The sequence below is a fragment of the Varanus komodoensis genome, unplaced genomic scaffold, assembly GCF_004798865.1.
Source record: "Varanus komodoensis strain SLA01 unplaced genomic scaffold, ASM479886v1 scaffold46_1, whole genome shotgun sequence".
NCBI classification, from domain to species: Eukaryota; Metazoa; Chordata; class Lepidosauria; order Squamata; family Varanidae; genus Varanus; species Varanus komodoensis.
In genome coordinates, this window is record NW_025336043.1 from 766,960 (window position 1) to 783,745 (window position 16,786).

General features: G+C 58.3%; 1 protein-coding gene across 3 annotated transcripts in view; it reads right to left on the bottom strand.

Annotated features, from left to right (window-relative positions):
• The window catches only part of ADAMTS7 (ADAM metallopeptidase with thrombospondin type 1 motif 7), a 38,929-nt gene that overhangs the window by 11,134 nt on the left and 11,009 nt on the right, over positions 1-16,786 (bottom strand). For all 3 annotated transcript variants that reach the window (XM_044444905.1, XM_044444908.1, XM_044444907.1), the window contains 5 exons: positions 15,304-15,473; positions 14,719-14,852; positions 12,930-13,050; positions 12,179-12,423; positions 4,095-4,236 (listed from right to left, as the gene is read on the bottom strand). In XM_044444905.1, coding sequence (XP_044300840.1) covers positions 4,095-4,236; positions 12,179-12,423; positions 12,930-13,050; positions 14,719-14,852; positions 15,304-15,473 — 812 coding nt within the window. The remainder of the gene's footprint in view (positions 1-4,094; positions 4,237-12,178; positions 12,424-12,929; positions 13,051-14,718; positions 14,853-15,303; positions 15,474-16,786) is intronic.

The following is a 16,786-nucleotide window of genomic DNA, read 5'->3' on the forward strand; positions in this document are numbered from 1 at the left end:
GCTGGCCTCCCTCTTGCAGAGCCACAGGCAAGTGGCTGGTGCCGCTGGTTGCCCGATGCAAGGGCCAGCTCAGGTTGGAAGAGGACCACCCCTTCCACTGACCACCGCCTGCCCTGTCAAGGCCAGGGGGTGGTGGGGAGGGGGGCCCGGGGGCCTGGATTACGTGGGCACCAAGTGCAGCCACCGGGGGCCGGGCCAGCAAGGCCGGGCTGAAAATGCAGTGGGCCAAGACGCACGTGAGGTGCACGGATTCTCGCAGCCGACAGCAGCTCTTTGTCCAGCCTCTCGCCTTTGTTTGGTCCGGGCACCCGCAGCTCCCTCGCCCCACTTCCTGTTTCCTAAATGGATGCAGGAAGCTGGGCTGCTCGCGCTCACTGCGTGGGAGGAATAGCATCTCCCCGCACCCCAAGAGGACTCCCGAAAACAGCTGGCCAACTCACAAGAATCGGTGCATAAGCAAGAGGACTCCTGGGCAGCCAGACGGCAAGAGCAGTCCTTGGGCCACCCGTGCCACTGTGTGTCTGCAGGGACAGCAGCCCCATTGTGCCTGGAGTGCCACGGGTGGCCCAAGGACTGCTCTTGCCATTGGAGGCAGGAAACTCTGCAAGGCCCTGGAGACGGCCCTCCACTCACTGCAAGCCAGAGCGTGGGAGAAACACGGAGAGCCCATCGAGCGCACCGGGAGCCGACTCGGAAAGCAGCGACGCCCATGCAAGGAGGGCAGGAAGCTTTGGCTGCTCCCAGGCCAGACTGGAAGTAAAACGACTGGGAGGTGGGTAGGGTGGAAGGGGAGACGCGCAGCCGCCATGGCAATTTCCTAGCCCAGCGGGAAGGACCTACCGCATCTCCTGCTCTTCCTCTGCAGAGCTCAGGGTGCTGGGCAATCCCTCAGGCCTTCCCTCTCTGCATTCTTTCCTGAAGGCTAGTTGGAGAGCGGACTAACTTCCCTGGGCAGGAGCCCCATTCAGAGCTGGTCCATCGCCCCGGGACACTCGTCCAAGAGCTTCTGCAGAATTATGCCAAGACTGGGGTGGGCAGAGAAGGCAGCACCCCCCCGCCCCCATAAACGGGGCTGAGTCCATGCCAGGACTTGCTCACAAAAATCCCAGGCAAGGGCACCCAGGATGCTCCCCCGCCCGTTCCTAGCGGGATGCGGGCGCAGCAGAGGGAAAAGCGAGCGGGAAAGCGGGCCCGACACAGGTGCACAAGGAGGACTTCCGGGCTGGGCTGCGTTGAGAACAGAACCGGGCAGAGGAAACGGGTCTCGCTGTAACCCAGACCTGGGGAGGGAAAGGGGGGCCTTTGGGGGCCAGGAGACCGCTCCGCAAGGCGCACATGTGCCAGGGAGACGCAGGCTGAGGCAGAGGGAGCAACCTGGATGCTGGGGGCGGTTTCTCCAGCGCTCTGCTCTGGAAATACAGCCGCTGGCATCCCTGACAATTTTGGCGGGCCGCTGGGGAAATGATGCTGATAAGTGGAAGACGCGCGTTCCAGGTGGGAATTGCCACGGGAGCACAAGCCCTGCAGGCCCAGTGGCACCAGCCCGGTTTGGCTCCCTTCGGGAAGCGGGATCCAGAGGCTAAGGAGATGAATCAGCCCCCCCTGGGTGGGCGCAGTCGAGAGGACTTCTGCCGCGCGCGCCGGACACACGAACTGCCCGCTCAGCAGGGGAGGCCTGTGCCAGGCCAGGCTCTTGTGCAGCTTTGCTCAAGCACAACCCCCCGAGTTCCGGGGGGCTGATTCCCAGGTGAGCGGGCGCAGGTTGCATCTTGGGACCACTCTGTGGATTCCTGCCTCCAGGGGCATCAGTGAACATCCCTCTGGACGGTGCCCACCGGAGGTGCCGTTCCACACAGCTCCCTCCGTTCTCCGCAGCAGCTCCAAGGGTCCGTCAGGCTGTTCTCGGGGCCTGCAGACACCCTGCCCCTCCGCACAGTCCAGCCAGCAGCCGGCCTCAGTGCCCCCCCCCCCCCCACACTGGCCACGTGCCACGAGTCAGCAGCACGGTCCCTCGCTCGCTCCCACGGGAGTCGCTCGGGTGGGCCGCAGCTTTGCTGCGCGGAGGCACGCTTCCTCTCCTCTCCCGCTACCACTTGGCTGCGGAGCCCGACCTTGCAAAGCCGGTTCCCCCATCACACTGCGCGCGAGGCCGAGCGAGGTGCGGGGGCCAGTAGCCGGTGCAGCCGGAGCGAAGTTGGACCTCTGCCACCGGGCGGGCTTCGAGCCAGGATTAGATTATCCCTCTGGCAGCCGCACTCCCTGGCGGGGCTCCGGAAGGCCGCTTGGCTGGCCAGCGTGCTCCTCAGCGAGCTGGGAAGGGAGCCCTCGCCGCACGCCCTTCCTCGGCCGGCGGGGCAGCGCAAGGCAGTACGTCGGCCTCTTCTGGGGCACTGCTGCCCCACTTCTTTCCCCCACAGCCCCCCTGCTGGAAAGGTCCCTTCCATTCATGATGCCAATGTGGCCACCCTCAGCATCTGCAGGGAGCCCGGCTGCCCTGAGCCCTTCAGAAGCTGCCCCCTGGGCGGAGAAGGCACCCTCCAGGCCCCAGTACAGATCCTCTTTCTGCCTTTACACCCCATCTTGCGTGCTCCTTGGAGCATGAGGAGGAAAGTGGCGCTCCCGCACGGAGTCTGATGGGGGCATTGGGAGAGGCTGCTCGGACGGCCTGTGTCAGCGCCACGAGGCAAGCCTGACTGGGGGGGACGCTGCCAAGCAGCGGCTCAGCAGACCAGGGGAACCCTCCCTCCCCTCCAAACGTGGGCCTCGGCCCAACCCGGCCAGGCCGCTGACGGCACGACAGGGTGCTGCTGGGTGGAGGGGTGGAATCTGCAGCCGTGACACTGCGGAGGGACGCCAGAGGCTGGGTTGTTTCAGCAGGGGGGCATTCCCTTGGGAGGCAGGCCAGTGGCAGGTCACAGGAATGCCCAGATGAGCGTGGCTGTACACCAGGGCCCTTGGCAGCCAGCCCCCAGGGATGCCCGGCTTGCTGCCTCTGCGACTCGGGTTCCGGGGCTCGGGGCCACCACAAGCAGAGGCAGCCTGGAGCCTTCCCGCAGCAGCGGAGGCAGCCACACTGCATGCCTCTGCGGCAGGGGTGGGAGCGGGGCGTGTGCCAGAGACACGGCAGCAAGGGAGGGCTCTGCCGTTGGCAGGCTCAGCGCCAGCCTCACGCACACGGCTGTGCCCCTCGGAGCCTCTGGACACAGGAGGTTCAAGCTGTCACAAAACTCTCGCTCTTCCCTCCTCTTTCTCATCCGGAGCGCGCGTTTCGCAGCACTGCCTGATTCCCTCCCTCTGGCCCTTCCTCTTGGCTCATCTCAGTTTGCAGGACCAGGCGAGGCACGAGGGGAAGCGCTCAGGTTCTGGAAGGTCCGCCTGATGGCTGTTCCACCCAGCCCACTCATCAGAATTTCATGGGCACTTTGCCCAAGCTTTGCTGAAGTCCACAGAGGAGGTGCAGAGCATTCCCACCGTCCATCAGGGGGGTCCCCAGTCAACAAGGGGACTCAGAGGAGTCTGGCAGGATTTGTTCTCGAGGAATCCATGCTGGCCGCTGGCCGTCGCCGCGCGGTTTCCAAGGCCCTTGCCGACTGACTGCCTTATCACCTGCCCCAGGGTTTTCCCAAGTGGGGCTGTAGCTCCCAGGCTCTTCTTCCTCTCCTTCCTTGACAACAAGGACACCATTTGCCCTCCTCCAGGCACCCAGCACTGAGGCATTCACTGCCGGTCACGGGGCACGCAGTCACCGGACTGATGGGTGCTTCAAAGTGCAAACTTCATCCCCGCGACCGCCCAAGAAGGCCGCTGACTGCCAGCTTCACGGGGGCAGGTGCAGCGGGGCTGCGCCCAGGTGAGCACCACACCTGCTGGGCGTGGTGGAGTTCCTGCAGCAAGCACCCCTCTTGGCTCCAAGCCAGGGTGGGCTGGCTGCTGCGTGAACCTGCCAGGGCGTTCAGTTGTAACTGGGGGCTTTCCCACTTGGACTCAAGGATGCAAACCCTGGCCGGGCTGTTACAATTCCTGCCGCTCCTCACACGACGCTGGAGGGTGAGGAAAAGGCACGGATGCACAGAAGGGAAGGCGAGCAGCTTTACCTGTCCCACAGGAGGCCGTGCACGCTGTCCAGCTGCCGTACTGCCAGAAGAACTCGGCTGGAGCGATCTCATTTTCACTGTCTGCCTCCCTTTGGATGGTGTATTGATAGCGAATTCCCGGGTTCTTCTCCTGGAACAAGAGCTGCGTGGGAGGAAAGAAGAAAACCTTATTACAACATTCATCTGGGATACCCGAGTGGTGGTTAACCGAGTGGGGACAAAGAGGGGCGTCCCGTCAAGAAGGTCCAAAAGGAAACCTCCCTCAGTCCTGGGACGGCCTGAGCAAAGGGCACCACCTGCACCTCAGGAAAAGCCTGCAAAGTGACCGGGTGCCACTTGTTTCAAAGCCTGCCAGGGGCAAATCAGCTTTGTCCTTCAGGCCTGCCTATAGCGGAGGAGCCGAAACGGCCCCCGGCGTGTGAGCGAGCAAATGTGCAGAACACTTTGCACATGTGCAAATGAGGCAACTTGGAGGGAGCCTTTCGGGTGGCGCCCAGGTGAGTTTCCAGCCGCCAGGCACGCGTGACTCCTGAGCGCAGCGAGGAGCGCCTCAAGCGTCTCCCCACAGCCCTCGGCCAGGGCAGGGCGAGCACCAGGCTCACGGAGCAGCCTCTGGCTCACGCACCTCCCCTCGCTCCCCGCGTCTTTCTGCTCACGGCAGGAGGGAGCAGGGGGGCTGAGCGGGTCTGTTCCGAAAGCCCTCTTGCCTGTGCTGAGCAGGCCTCGACAAGGGAGGGTCTCTGGGAGGAGAGGCCTCTCAGGCAGCCGGGAGGCGGGGAGGAGGCTGTTCAGCCGAGCGGAGCAGAGCGGGGGTCCAAAAGGGAACCCAGCGCCTGGGCTGGAAGGGGAAGGGAAGGGAGGGGAAAGCCAAACACCTCCCCGTGAGCACAAGTATCTCCCGAAATGCTCGAACGGCCAAGTACTCCCGCAAAGGAAGAACCCAGCTGGCACAGAGGACTTTTGCTGGCTTTGGCTGCAAAAGAGGGAAGCTTAGCTGTGCACAGTTTGATTTCATTTTATGCAATGCCTTTGCAGAACGGAAAGGTGTGCCATGGTAAGAGAGGCCCAGGTGGGGTCTCTGCAAGTGGCACCTCCAGAAAAGCAAGGTGCCAGGTGTGCTCAGGTTCTCTGGCTGGTGCTGGCTGCTCCACCAGCCTTCAGGCCCTATGGCAAGCTGGGCCGGCTCCGGAGTGCGGCTCTGGGGGGAACGCAGATCCCGCAGGCCAGCGGGGAGAAAGGCAGCCGGCCCTCTCAGTCCGTCCCATCCCAGTCTGGGAGCTTGTCACGGGGCAGCCGGCCGTGCCGCCCGCTTGCTTCACCACCCGGCATCTGGCTGGCCGCCCCGTCCCCAGCCGCCAGGCCCGCAGTCCCCTGCTCGCTCCAGCCGCATGGCCGCGCACGCTCCACCCTGCAGCCTGCCTGGCGCATGGCCAAGACGGCCGGCGAATGGGCCCGCGCGGATCAAGCTGTGTGTTCTGGAGCATCCGAGAACAGCTGTTTCCAGCAGCTTCCTTCCAGATCCCCGCAATGGAGAGGGAGGCAGGGCAAGCGGGCTGCAGCAGCAGATGCTAGAGGCCAAGGGGTGCCTGCAGGCGCTGCCTGCCTGGCGCTTGGGCAAAGAGCAAGGAGGCAGTCGGAGCGAGAGAACGGGATGCAGCAGGACGCCTGCCCAGCCCCTTGCTGGCCTTTGGGGCAAGGTCAAGCCAGCAGCCAAACACAGGCCTACGTATGTGCAATGCTGGGAAACGCATTTGGCTTAAGCTTGATGGACTTTAGACATATCTTCTGACCTGATGGTCAAAATCAGGCCAGGCCAGAGGGCTTGGTTTCTGCAAAGCTGCTCAAAATGGTTGTGCAAAGTCGAAGCCAAGAACGGCATATCTCTAGCACAATCTGGGGCCGACTCACTCCAAGTCACTGCTGTTCTCGGTATAACATTAAGCTTGCAAAGAAAGGCAGGTTGCTTACCTGCAACGGTCACTCTTCGAGTGGTCATCTCTGCATCACACACTTGGGTGCTGCACCTGCACAGTGCCTGCAGCCCGGAAGATTTAAAAGCTTAATGGTTTGGCGGGAACTCCACACCCCCCCCCCCCACACAGAGTATAAGAAGGCAGAGTGCCCGCCATTTCCTCAGTCTACTGAAGACCGACTGTTCGTCCCCAAAGCAGAAGCGAAAATTATTACACATCCTGTGTTTAGGACAGTAAAGATGAGTGTATATATATACATGAAGATACACTCTACAGATCTGTAACCAAGCGAAAACACAGTACCACAGAAACCCAGTTTCTGACACCGAGTGGGCGGGTTGTGTGAATGCACAGATGGCCACGCGAAGAACGGCAGTTCCAGGTGAGCGACCTGCCTTTCTTCGCCGTGGCCTCTGTGCATCGCACATACGGGAGACGAGCAAGCTTGCCAGACCCGGAGGTGGGACGGAGTCATCACTGAAGAACAGAAGGGAGGACTGCTCCACCAAAGGCGCCATCCCGCCTGGCACGCCCCTCGCGGCGGCGACGCTGGGCAGAGGCGCCAGGAGCAGTGCCAGCGGCCGCCTTGCGTGTGTCACGGAGCGGAACGCCAGCAGAAGAGGCAGAAGCCGTGCAACCGCCCTTGTGCAATGTCCTCTGGGCCTGACGGGTGCATCCAATTTAGAAAGTTGACAGGCCAGCTCGATGGCCTGCACAATCCATTTCGAGCGTCTTCGGGATCCGATAGGAGACCCTTTGTCATGCTCTGAATGCTTGATGAAAAGACGCCTGGCATTGCGAAAGGGCTCTGTGAGAGACCTGTGGAAGGCGAGGCGTCGAACATCAAGGGAGTGCAGCGAGCGCTCCACGGGCGCAGACGGAGTCGGAAAACCGGCTGGTAAGATAATGTCCTGATCGACAGGAAGGGTGACACGACTTTTGGAAGGAACGCCGGATCAGTACGCAGAACTACCTTCTCCTTGTGGAAATGGAGATAAGGAGGGTCTGTACGAAGCACGCAGAGTTCCCTGGCCCTTCTAGCTGATGTGAGAGCAACGAGGAAGGCAGTCTTCCGTGACGAGAGATCTGAGTCGGTAGTCGCCAAGGGCTTGAGAGGAGGTTTGGTGAGTGCTTGAAGCACAACAGAAAGGCTCCGCGTCAGAACAACTGACCTCACCGGTGGCTGGAGAGCCTGTAATCCTCGAAGGAATCGACAGATAAGGACGCTGGAGAATACCGATGAGCCGGCCACCTGGCCACGGTAGTGAGCGACTGCAGCGATGTAAACTTTAATGGATGAAGGTTTGAGTTCAGTCTGGTGTAATGATAAAAGAAATTGAAGAACATTTTCAATAGAGGCTGAATGAGCAGTAAAGTGGTTGGTTTCAGCAAAAGATGTGAAATGTTTACATTTAGCCACAAACAAGCGATGAGTCGTAGGTCTTAGCGCAGACTGGAGAATGAATTGAATATCAGGGTGCAGAACGCTCGAATCCGATGCAGCATTCGTCGGTATCAAGGGAGGAGGAACAGCTGTGTCCAGACACCGCCGGGTCGGTGTCAGGACCGAGGAGGCCATCGGCTTTGAAGACTGCCAGCAGCTCTAGGTAGTTGATGCGTTTGGCAGCCTAGTGATTGTCCCAAGTGCTCCGAGTGCGAAGGCCGGCACACAGAGCTCCCCAACCGGTGAAGGAGGCATCGGTGAGCAGAGTCAGTGCTGGATGAGGTGGGTGGAACAAAATGTCGACAGAAAGATTGCTTTATATAGTCCACCGTGACAGGGTCTGGAGAACGGAGGCTGGGAGACAAAGAGGCCGGTGAGGTGAATCTTGTTGAGGTTGGAATGGCCATTGAACCAGAGTTGGAGGGGCCTCATCCATAGTCTGGTGTATGGGACCATAGAGACTGCGGAAGCCATCTGTCCGAGGAGCTTCTGTACCGAGAGGGCTGAAACAGTTCTGTCCATATGGATCCGCCAAATGGATGCATGAAGAGTCCCTTGTCATTCTTGAGGAAGGAAGGCTCTCGCGATCGTGGAACTGAGATAGGCTCTGATGAAATCGATGATCTGTGAAGGAACAAGGCACGATTTTTTTGTAATTAATACACAGTCCCAAATCATCTAAGAGGGTGCCTGTAGTTCGAATCGACGATCGAAGGCCTTCTCTAGATGAGGAGACGATCAACCAGCCATCAAGGTAAGGGTATACTTGAATTCCCTGAAGCTGGGTATGTGCACACACCGGGACCTGTGGCGCAGTAGCCAGTCCAAATGGTAAAACGTTGTATTCAGACAAGTTGGACCGTAAACCGAAGAAGAGACGGGTGGATGCTAATATGGAAATAAGCATCCTTTAAGTCCAAGGAAGCGAACCAATTTGCTCTCCTGAGCAACGGAAGGATAAATTTTGAAGGGTGGTCATCTGGAATTTCTTAGTTTTGATGAATTTGTTGACACCACGTAAGTCCAATATTGGGCGAAGACCACTGTTACATTTCGGAACCATAAAATATCTCAAATAGAAACTGTGTAACCCCTCGGAGCATGACATTTGTCAAATTGCTTCTTTACGAAGAAGCTGCTGAACTTTGTCTTTGAGAACTGTCGACAGAGATGTATATCAGATCAGTCCCGATGACTCGATTCTATATCTGTGCTCCATGATGGATAGAACCCCCTGATCAGATGTGACGGACTCCCAAATGGGAAGTTGACTTTGCAGTCAGTCCCCAAAAGGAAGAGGGGAGGGTGGCTTCAGGAGAGGAGAAAAGGTTCGCTCAGCCCGTCAATGCTGGTGCTTATCAGAATTCAGATGGTGACGGCCCTGCTGATAGCGCTAAGGTGGTGGTGCTGCTGACGAGGCTGAAACTGCTGCTGGTCAGGGAACTGCGTGTAGGGTTGATACTGGTAGGAGGGATGGGACCAAGACCACTTACGTCTGGATTGGCTCATTTATTTCGATTTATATCCTGCCTTTTTCCTACAAAGGGCTTGGTTGGGGTCTTCCATATGATGAGCTGTCACGTGTGATTTGTGGATGGTCTTGAACTTGTGGTCTGTCCTGGCGTTGAAAAGCCCTGAGCTGTCAAAGGGCATGATCTCTATGCGGTGCTTTGTCTCATCCAGGAAGTTGCAATTCTGGAGCCAGGCATGGCGACGGAGGGCTACAGCACCAACACGGGCCCTCAAGTCGCAATCGACATGATGCCTCACCATAGAGAGCTGCTGAATCACCACCTGCATCGCCTCTTTGGTGAAGATGTGAGCCACGTCCCTCTGCTGCTCTGGAAGCGACGCTGTAATGTTCTCCAGTTTTTGCATGAGAAAATACTGGTAGCGAGCCAGCGTCGCCTCGTAATTGGAGATCCGGAGCTGAGACCTGTGGGGGCGTAAATGCAGCGAGCCATCATGCCAATCTCCCACCCTTCCTTGTCACAAGAAGTGGTATGTTTTCTCAACTCGCGACCCTGAGACAACTCCATGATGATCAAGTTCGGCCTCGGGTGACGCAGGAGAAATGGAATGTGTTGTTCACGAACTTGGTACATAGATTCATATCGCCGTGAAATCAGCTGTGGCTGGTTGAGGAAATTCCATGGTTCCATCATCGCCTGACGGAGCGTCGTGATGTGTGGCAAAATGATGGTGGCGGATTGTTCTCTCTTGACGATGTTATGGAACTTATCAGTACCGGGATCAAAGTGGCGCTGGGCTTCAATCTCCAGTGACCTCACCAATCTCGCCATCAGTTCCCCAGACATCGAATACGACTCCTCGGGTGAGCTGGGACCTTGTGTGGTGATCACGACGTCCAGCGAGGTGGACGCTACATCCAAGTCCTCCGAATCAGAATCATAATGGAGCAGAGGACTGGAGGAGGAGTTGGCCAGCGAGGAAGGGCGCCTGGTCTGAGCTGCCGCAGATGTCGATGGAGCATCCCTTGGGATCGGAGACAGTGTACGCTGAATTATATCTGTACGGTGCATAGTCGTCCCATGGTTCACGATGGGCAGATCCATGCGGCGGTTGCACCCATTCTCCGGAGGGACAGACGGAGGCACACTGCTGGTACCGCACTCGCTGAGGCAGGGCCCTCGGTGAAGCCGCAGGCGAAGGCTGCGGTGTGGGCAAGCGTGCCATCGGAGCAGCCATCTGTGGAGAGTCCCGGATCTCTCCGCTGGAAATCGATCCCAGCATGGCTGCCTCCTGATGTTCTGGCGAGGACAAGATGGAAGGAGCAACCTTTCGCGGGGACCCTAGCAGGGTGACCTGCATCACCAGTTGGAGAGCCGGTCCAGTTGGTGCTGGTACCGAAGCGGCCATCGGGACCGACGGGCAGGCGATCCGGAATCACGGTGCCGGGGCTGATCGGCCTTCTTGGCTTTGTGAGCCGTCTTGCCTGCCTTGTCCTTCTTAGGCTTCTCATGGCCCGAGGACTTGCTGGATCCACTGTGCTCCCACTTTTCCTTTTGTTTATGAGGAGATTTAGAGGAACGCTTGCCCTCCAGCAGCACAGCGCCATCAGCCGATGGGCGGGGCGGAGGGGCAGCCGAAGAGGAGGGCTGCGCAGCGGACTGGGCCGCCAGCTGATCGGACCGAACCAAGGCCTGGTCCCAGAGCAGCCTGTGCAGGTGGTTTTCCCGGTTTTTTCGCGCCTGCTTGGTGAAGGCCTGGCAATGGCCTCACTTACTGGTCCTATGTCCTTCTCCGAGGCAAAGAAGGCACAAGTCATGTGGATCAGTGGGGGACATCGTGGACCCGCACTGAGAACACCTGCAGAAAGCCACATGCTGAGCCATCGAGATTGAAAAAGAGAAGATAGCGAAGCCGAGAAATGTAAGAAGAGAATAAACCGTTTTTGGGGGGGAGGAAGGGGGGATGTGAAGAAAAACTTCTAACAGGGAGGGATGAATAACTTGGAAATCTTAACAAGAAAGCTAAAAGAACAGAGAACGACTGTTTTAAAGGGGATCAAGATACACAATATAGCTACGAACTGAGAGACGAAAGGCTTGAGGTACAGCGAACAGTGGTCCCAAGAAGACTAAGGAAATGGCGGGCACTCTGCCTTCTTATACTATTGGGGGAGTGCGGAGTTCCCACCAAAACCATTAAGCTTTTAAATCTTCCTGGCTACAGGCACAGCGCAGGCGCAGCGCCCATGTGTGTGATGCACGGAGGCCACGACAAAGAATGGAAGAATCCTCTCCTCCCTGCCCATGTAGGTGCCACCATGAATTTTTTGACAGTTAATTTCAGATTTGTGCAAAATCCAGATTTTTTGTAGTTTGTGCAAATCTGCAGGATCTCTGCAGCAGGGGCCTGAATGATGCAAGACTTCCCTGGCTTTTAAAAAACAGTTATGCAAAACATGGCCAGTTTCGTCTCATGGGGAGCTGGTGCCGGAACAAGGCTGACGGACCATGCAGAGTTCCAGGCTGCAGCCCCAGTCAGCTGTAAAAGTGACTCTCAGCCTAGCCTACCTCGCAGGGTTATTGTGGAAAAAAAATGGAGAGGGAGGCAGGGATTTGGCCTTGGGCTCCTTGGAGGAAAAGGCCTGATATAAATGAAATAAATACATCGGCATTTCAAAAGGCCACTGCAGCCTCTTCGGCGGAAAGAGCTCAAGGTCATGACACCAGGATCGGAACGGAAGCAGGATGCCTCGCACTGCCCTCACATCCGACCGCAGAACACGCCCTTCCAGGGAAGTCATGGGCTGCCCGCGGGACCCATGCGGGCCAGCCAAGCGCTCTGCACAGCACTTCCCTTGCAGATAAGCAGCCGGCCAATGGAAGGTCTTGAGTGCAAAGGTGTCCGGCACAGCCGACCATGTCGTGTGCCTGGGAAACCCGCCCCTCCCCTGCCCCCCAACACTCTGCCTTGAGTGCCAGGATGCAAGAAGGACGAGATGTCGATGCAAACAGCAACGCATGCTGCGATCCGTCACTGGGTTTGACCATCCAACCAGCATGCGCAGGTCACTCTTAGGAACGGAGGCAGCAAAGCTTTTGCCCACGAAGGATGCCGAGTCCAGGCCTAGAACTCCCAGAGCGGCATCCACTGGCGCAACCATCATGCAAAGCACGAGGCAACGGTCCCTCCAGTACCTGAATCCAGACGGGCTCCTCTGTGGGCCCCGGAGACGTGAGGTTCTCCCAGTTTCCCGTTCTCTTGTAGGTGAAGGTTGTCCCAGCCACCTGGTAATCACCATTCCACTGGATGGTCCAGCCACCGTTCAGGAAGTATTTCTCTGGGTCTTCGCTTCGCAGGGCCAGGAAATTCTCCGCTTCGGCCACCTCCTCAATCTGAATTTCTCGTGCTCCAGCTGGGATCAGTCCCACATCAACATAACCTATTCGGGGGATTGAACGGCTCATCAGCAGCAAGTTACAGGACTAGTTTATCCTTTCCACAAAGTGGAATAAAGCCCTCCATTTCTAGATGTCCCCAGAACAAAGCCCTCTGGAGTGCTTGTCCTTTCTCGGGATGACCCTGTGCGCTGTGAAGAAATGGTGGCGCTTGGCATGGCATGGCTTGACCTTTGTGTGAAGGGGGAAGGAACGGGCGCAAGCAACAAACTGCCAAAGGAAAACACGCACATTTGCATTCCAGCTGCATGAGCCAAAGAGTCTCAGCCTGTGGACTTCCATCAGGTCTTGCCTCCTGGCAAAAACTGTTCTTTTGCAAAACGATTGGTGCTGCTCGCGCCCAATGCCCACATTTTTCTACTCCTGGACTCTATGAATGCGTGTCTTTCTGGCTGACAGGGTGCATCTCACTCGCCCGGTGTGGAGCGCAGAGTGCGGCTCAGAGCCAGAACATGGCTGAAAGGGGAGGCATTCTGGCAAACAGCCTCACCTCGGCCCTCGCGCTCCTCGAAGGTCCTCTTGACCGTCTGGCAGGTGGAGCCATCCCCGCGACACATGCCGCACCGGTCCTCGACAGCGTAGGAGTCAATCTCGTAGTCGCAGCCAACGTTCTGGAAAACAGAACAGTCGTTCCACACGGCGGCCTGTGCACGAACGACAGGGGAGCTGAAGGTGCCAAGCTGGCCCACGCGGGAGTCCTGCAGCAAGGCCTGCAGGTAACTTCAAAGGTGGCGACATGCGCAGCATTTCCTGGCTTCCTTCTTCCAAGCGGCACGCCTGCTCTTTCACCTCCCAAGCGAATTCAGCCAACGCAGGTGCCCCGGGAGGCCAAGGGGCAGAGGCAGATGGTGGCCACGGTCACAGGCCCATTCGATCTGCACTTTCCATTTCTTTTTCCAGAGATTACAAAAAGCAGTCTGCGATTTGACGGCTAGTGACTATGGCTTTGGAGCACCAAAGGGGCACATAGGAGAGGGTTCGTTACCCCTTCATAAACAGGGAAAAAAGGTGCCCCCGCCCTGCCAAGCTGCACCGATGTTCCACAGTTTTTCTTATTTATGCATTTTCAGCTGGAGCGCACAAACATGCACGTGTGCGGGTTCAAAGTGCTTTGTGCTGCCTAAGCAGGGGTGGCCGCAGTCCCCAGTAATCAGGCACCCCCATGGGCATTAATTCAGAGAGGCTGCCAAGGGCTTCGTTTCCGGGTGACGTTTCCTGACAGCCGTCAAAAGGCAAGCTGCCAACAGAAACGGAAGCTGTGTGCGGCCATGGAGAGCGGGTGGTGGAGAAGACCAGGTCAAGCATGTGTCCTTTTCCATGTGCGGGGCCAAAGGCGTGTTGACTGTAGCGGATCAGGCTGTACTCAGAAAAACAGATTTTGTCATCCTGCCCCTCTGCCTGGCCATAAATACATCAATACACAGTCTTAAAAGATGCCTCAGTGTCTGGTTGTGAAGATCAAACAACCCTCTCCGTTAGTGGGTAACTTCAGAGTGCAATCTCTGTGTTTTACAGGCTTGCCAAAGTGCCTCCCTAACCCTGTACAGTCACGCATGTGACCTTTCTGTTTACTTCACTTGGCCGGCCTGTTCAAGGCAACTTTAACTGAGAAGGCCTGTCAAAGGCATCTAATGAGAGTGAAACATAACCTTTTCTTTATGGTGCTGTGACGCGTATCCAATCACTTTCCTACCCATATCAAAATGTCCAATCACCTTCCCGTGTGTTGTATTCACTCCCCTTTTGTGTATTCTATAGAATGGTAATGAAATTAGCACTGGGTGTTCCTGCCTTGGGCACCCATGGACCCATGCGTTTAATTGTAAATAAACCTAACTGCCCTCACAAGAAACTGACCGTGTGGGCCTTACTTGCGGGGTTTCGGTCTGACAGGGCAAACGGGCGTCCCTCCTGCACAAGTTCTGCACCGGCAGGGAAGGTGCTGGGGAGTCTCAGCGCAGGCGCAGCACGGGGGCATCTGCTCTAACCATCTGCAGCTCCAGCCAGAAGTGGCACCGTCTGCCACGGGCACCACGCACCTGCACAGAACCGTTCTCGGAGAGAACACCAGCACCCACGTGCCACTGACTGCAATCCACACACCATAAACGCCACTTCACTCCAGCACAGCTGCCACACGCCACCGTTTCGTGCACGAGCCGAGCCCGGCTCCCGCCACGGCCTCCAGAGGGTCCTGCAACGGCCGCTGCCTGCGCCGCAGACCCGGACGGCTGTCCCAGCCCTGCCGAGCCCTCGGCGGACGCCGCCCGCCAGCCTACCTTGCAGATCCCGTTGATGCACAGGTCCCGCCTGGCGCTTCCTTCGTAGCAGGGCGTCCCGTCGGCAACAGCATCCCGGAGCTTCTCGGCAAAGTACCCGTTTTCTGGGCGGCAGTGCAGTTCGCAGGGGCTGCCTGCCAAGGCCCGGAAGACCAGTCAAGGCCCTCGCGGGAGCTCCCTGACCTCCTGCATCCCCGCCATGTCCCTCCCCGCCACGGCACAGGATGCTCTGCGTGGCTGAACCATCCGGCGGCATCCCGGAGAACGCCTTCCCAGCCTGGCTGCGGGGGTCGGCCAGGCCTCCGGCACAAGCAGGGCCCCCTCTGCCCGACGCTGAATTCCTTGGCGGAATGCAGGGTGCCTTGCGAGCCGGGGAGCCCCCCGCTGCCCACAGCCGCCTGCACATGCTCTGGCAGGGAGCTCCCGGGGCCTCGAACGTCCGATGCCCAGTGACTCCAGCAACCCAAGCTGCACGTGGCCAAGGGACAGCCGACAAGCTGCAGGGGTGGAACATGCGGCGCAGGGAAGCGGCTGCGCGTGCGACCGACCTCCCCCGTTTCTCCCGCCTGAGGAAGAGCGACTCACTCTTATTAGGCACTGGAGTCCATTTATAAAGTTTCCCTTTGTAGGGCCTGGCATCGAAGTAGCTGCACTGGACGTGGCGGAAAGACGGCTTGCCTGCCGGGCACGGCTGGGTGCTGCACACTCGGAAGCGTTTCCGCTCCCCCAGGCAAAATTTGCCCCCGTACTTTGGCCTGAAGTTGGGAAGGAAAAGCAAAATCAGAACCACACACAGTGCAGAGTCAAAACTTCTGCTTGGAAGGAAGGAAGGAAGGAAGGAAGGAAGGAAGGAAGGAAGGAAGGAGAGAGAGAGAGGGAGAGAGAGAGAGAGGGAGAGAGAGAGAGAGAGAGAGAGAGAGAGAGAGAGAGAGAGAGAGAGAATGAATGAATGAGCGGCCTAGAAGCACGTCAGCCAGTTCTGGCTGCCCTGCTGTGTGTCTGCAGGAAGAGAGAGAGAGGCCGCAAGCTCGGGGGATGCCAGCCTGTGGAGCTCCAGACGTCACGTCTTGTAATTCCCATCATTCCTCACCACTGATCGCACTGGCAGGGGCAGCTAGGAGTCCAGGGCAAAACGTCTGGGTAGCCACAAACCTCTTGGCTAAGAGGATCAGGCTGCCTCCCATCCCTGCTGGGCACGTTTGCCAGGCAGAGGCCTCTGTATTGCTGGGCCAAAGCTCCCCCCTGTCCTGGCCAGACTGGCCAGCGGAGAGGCAAGAGAGGAGCTGCAGGCCAGAGACATCTGGGAAACCACAAAATGCCCCCTCCTGCTCCAGGGCCAACAGGTCCATGTCACTCACGACAACATCTCCATATAAATGAAGTGCCGAAATCCCGGACAGCAAAAAACTTGGGATCGGCAACGCTGCTGGTGCTGACAGGCTGGCTCCTGAGGGGGCCATTGTGCCCCTCTGCCCGAGCGCAGCCCTGCCCCACTGTCCGCCTGCTGTTGGTCCCAGAGGGCTTTCTCTGGGTGGACGGTGTAACAGCACCACATCACCTGGCCGAGACCTTTGCCCTTGAGCGGGTTGGGAGGGTGAGGAAGGACCGGGCGGACCTTCACTCTAATTTAAAGAGGGAGCATGGTTCCTGTTGGGCTTGTCGGGCAAAACACTTCCATCCTTCCAAGCCAAGCAGGCTGCACATCTTTCAGCAGGGCTTGCTAACAAGGAAGCCCAAACAATTCTGGCCCTTGAGCACAAATTACCTCCTCGCCAGTAAACACACAAACGAGGGCCTCACAGAGCTGAGGCCCCCTTCCTTCCACGCCTCTGGCATTCCCTGCTGGAAAACAAAGCTGCTTTCAGGAACCGCTGCCCCAGAGAGCACGGCTGCGTGGGATGGGAAAAGAAGACCAGAGACGGAGCGCACTGTGGCCAGAAGCCCGCGCCAGAGCGCGCCCGGGGGGCTGCCGCCTCGCCTGCTACCCTGGGCCCTGCGCAGGCGTGGCATGGATTCTGCTCCGAGGGAGCGTGGGCGTCCCGGGCCCGGCAAGTATGCCGACCACTCC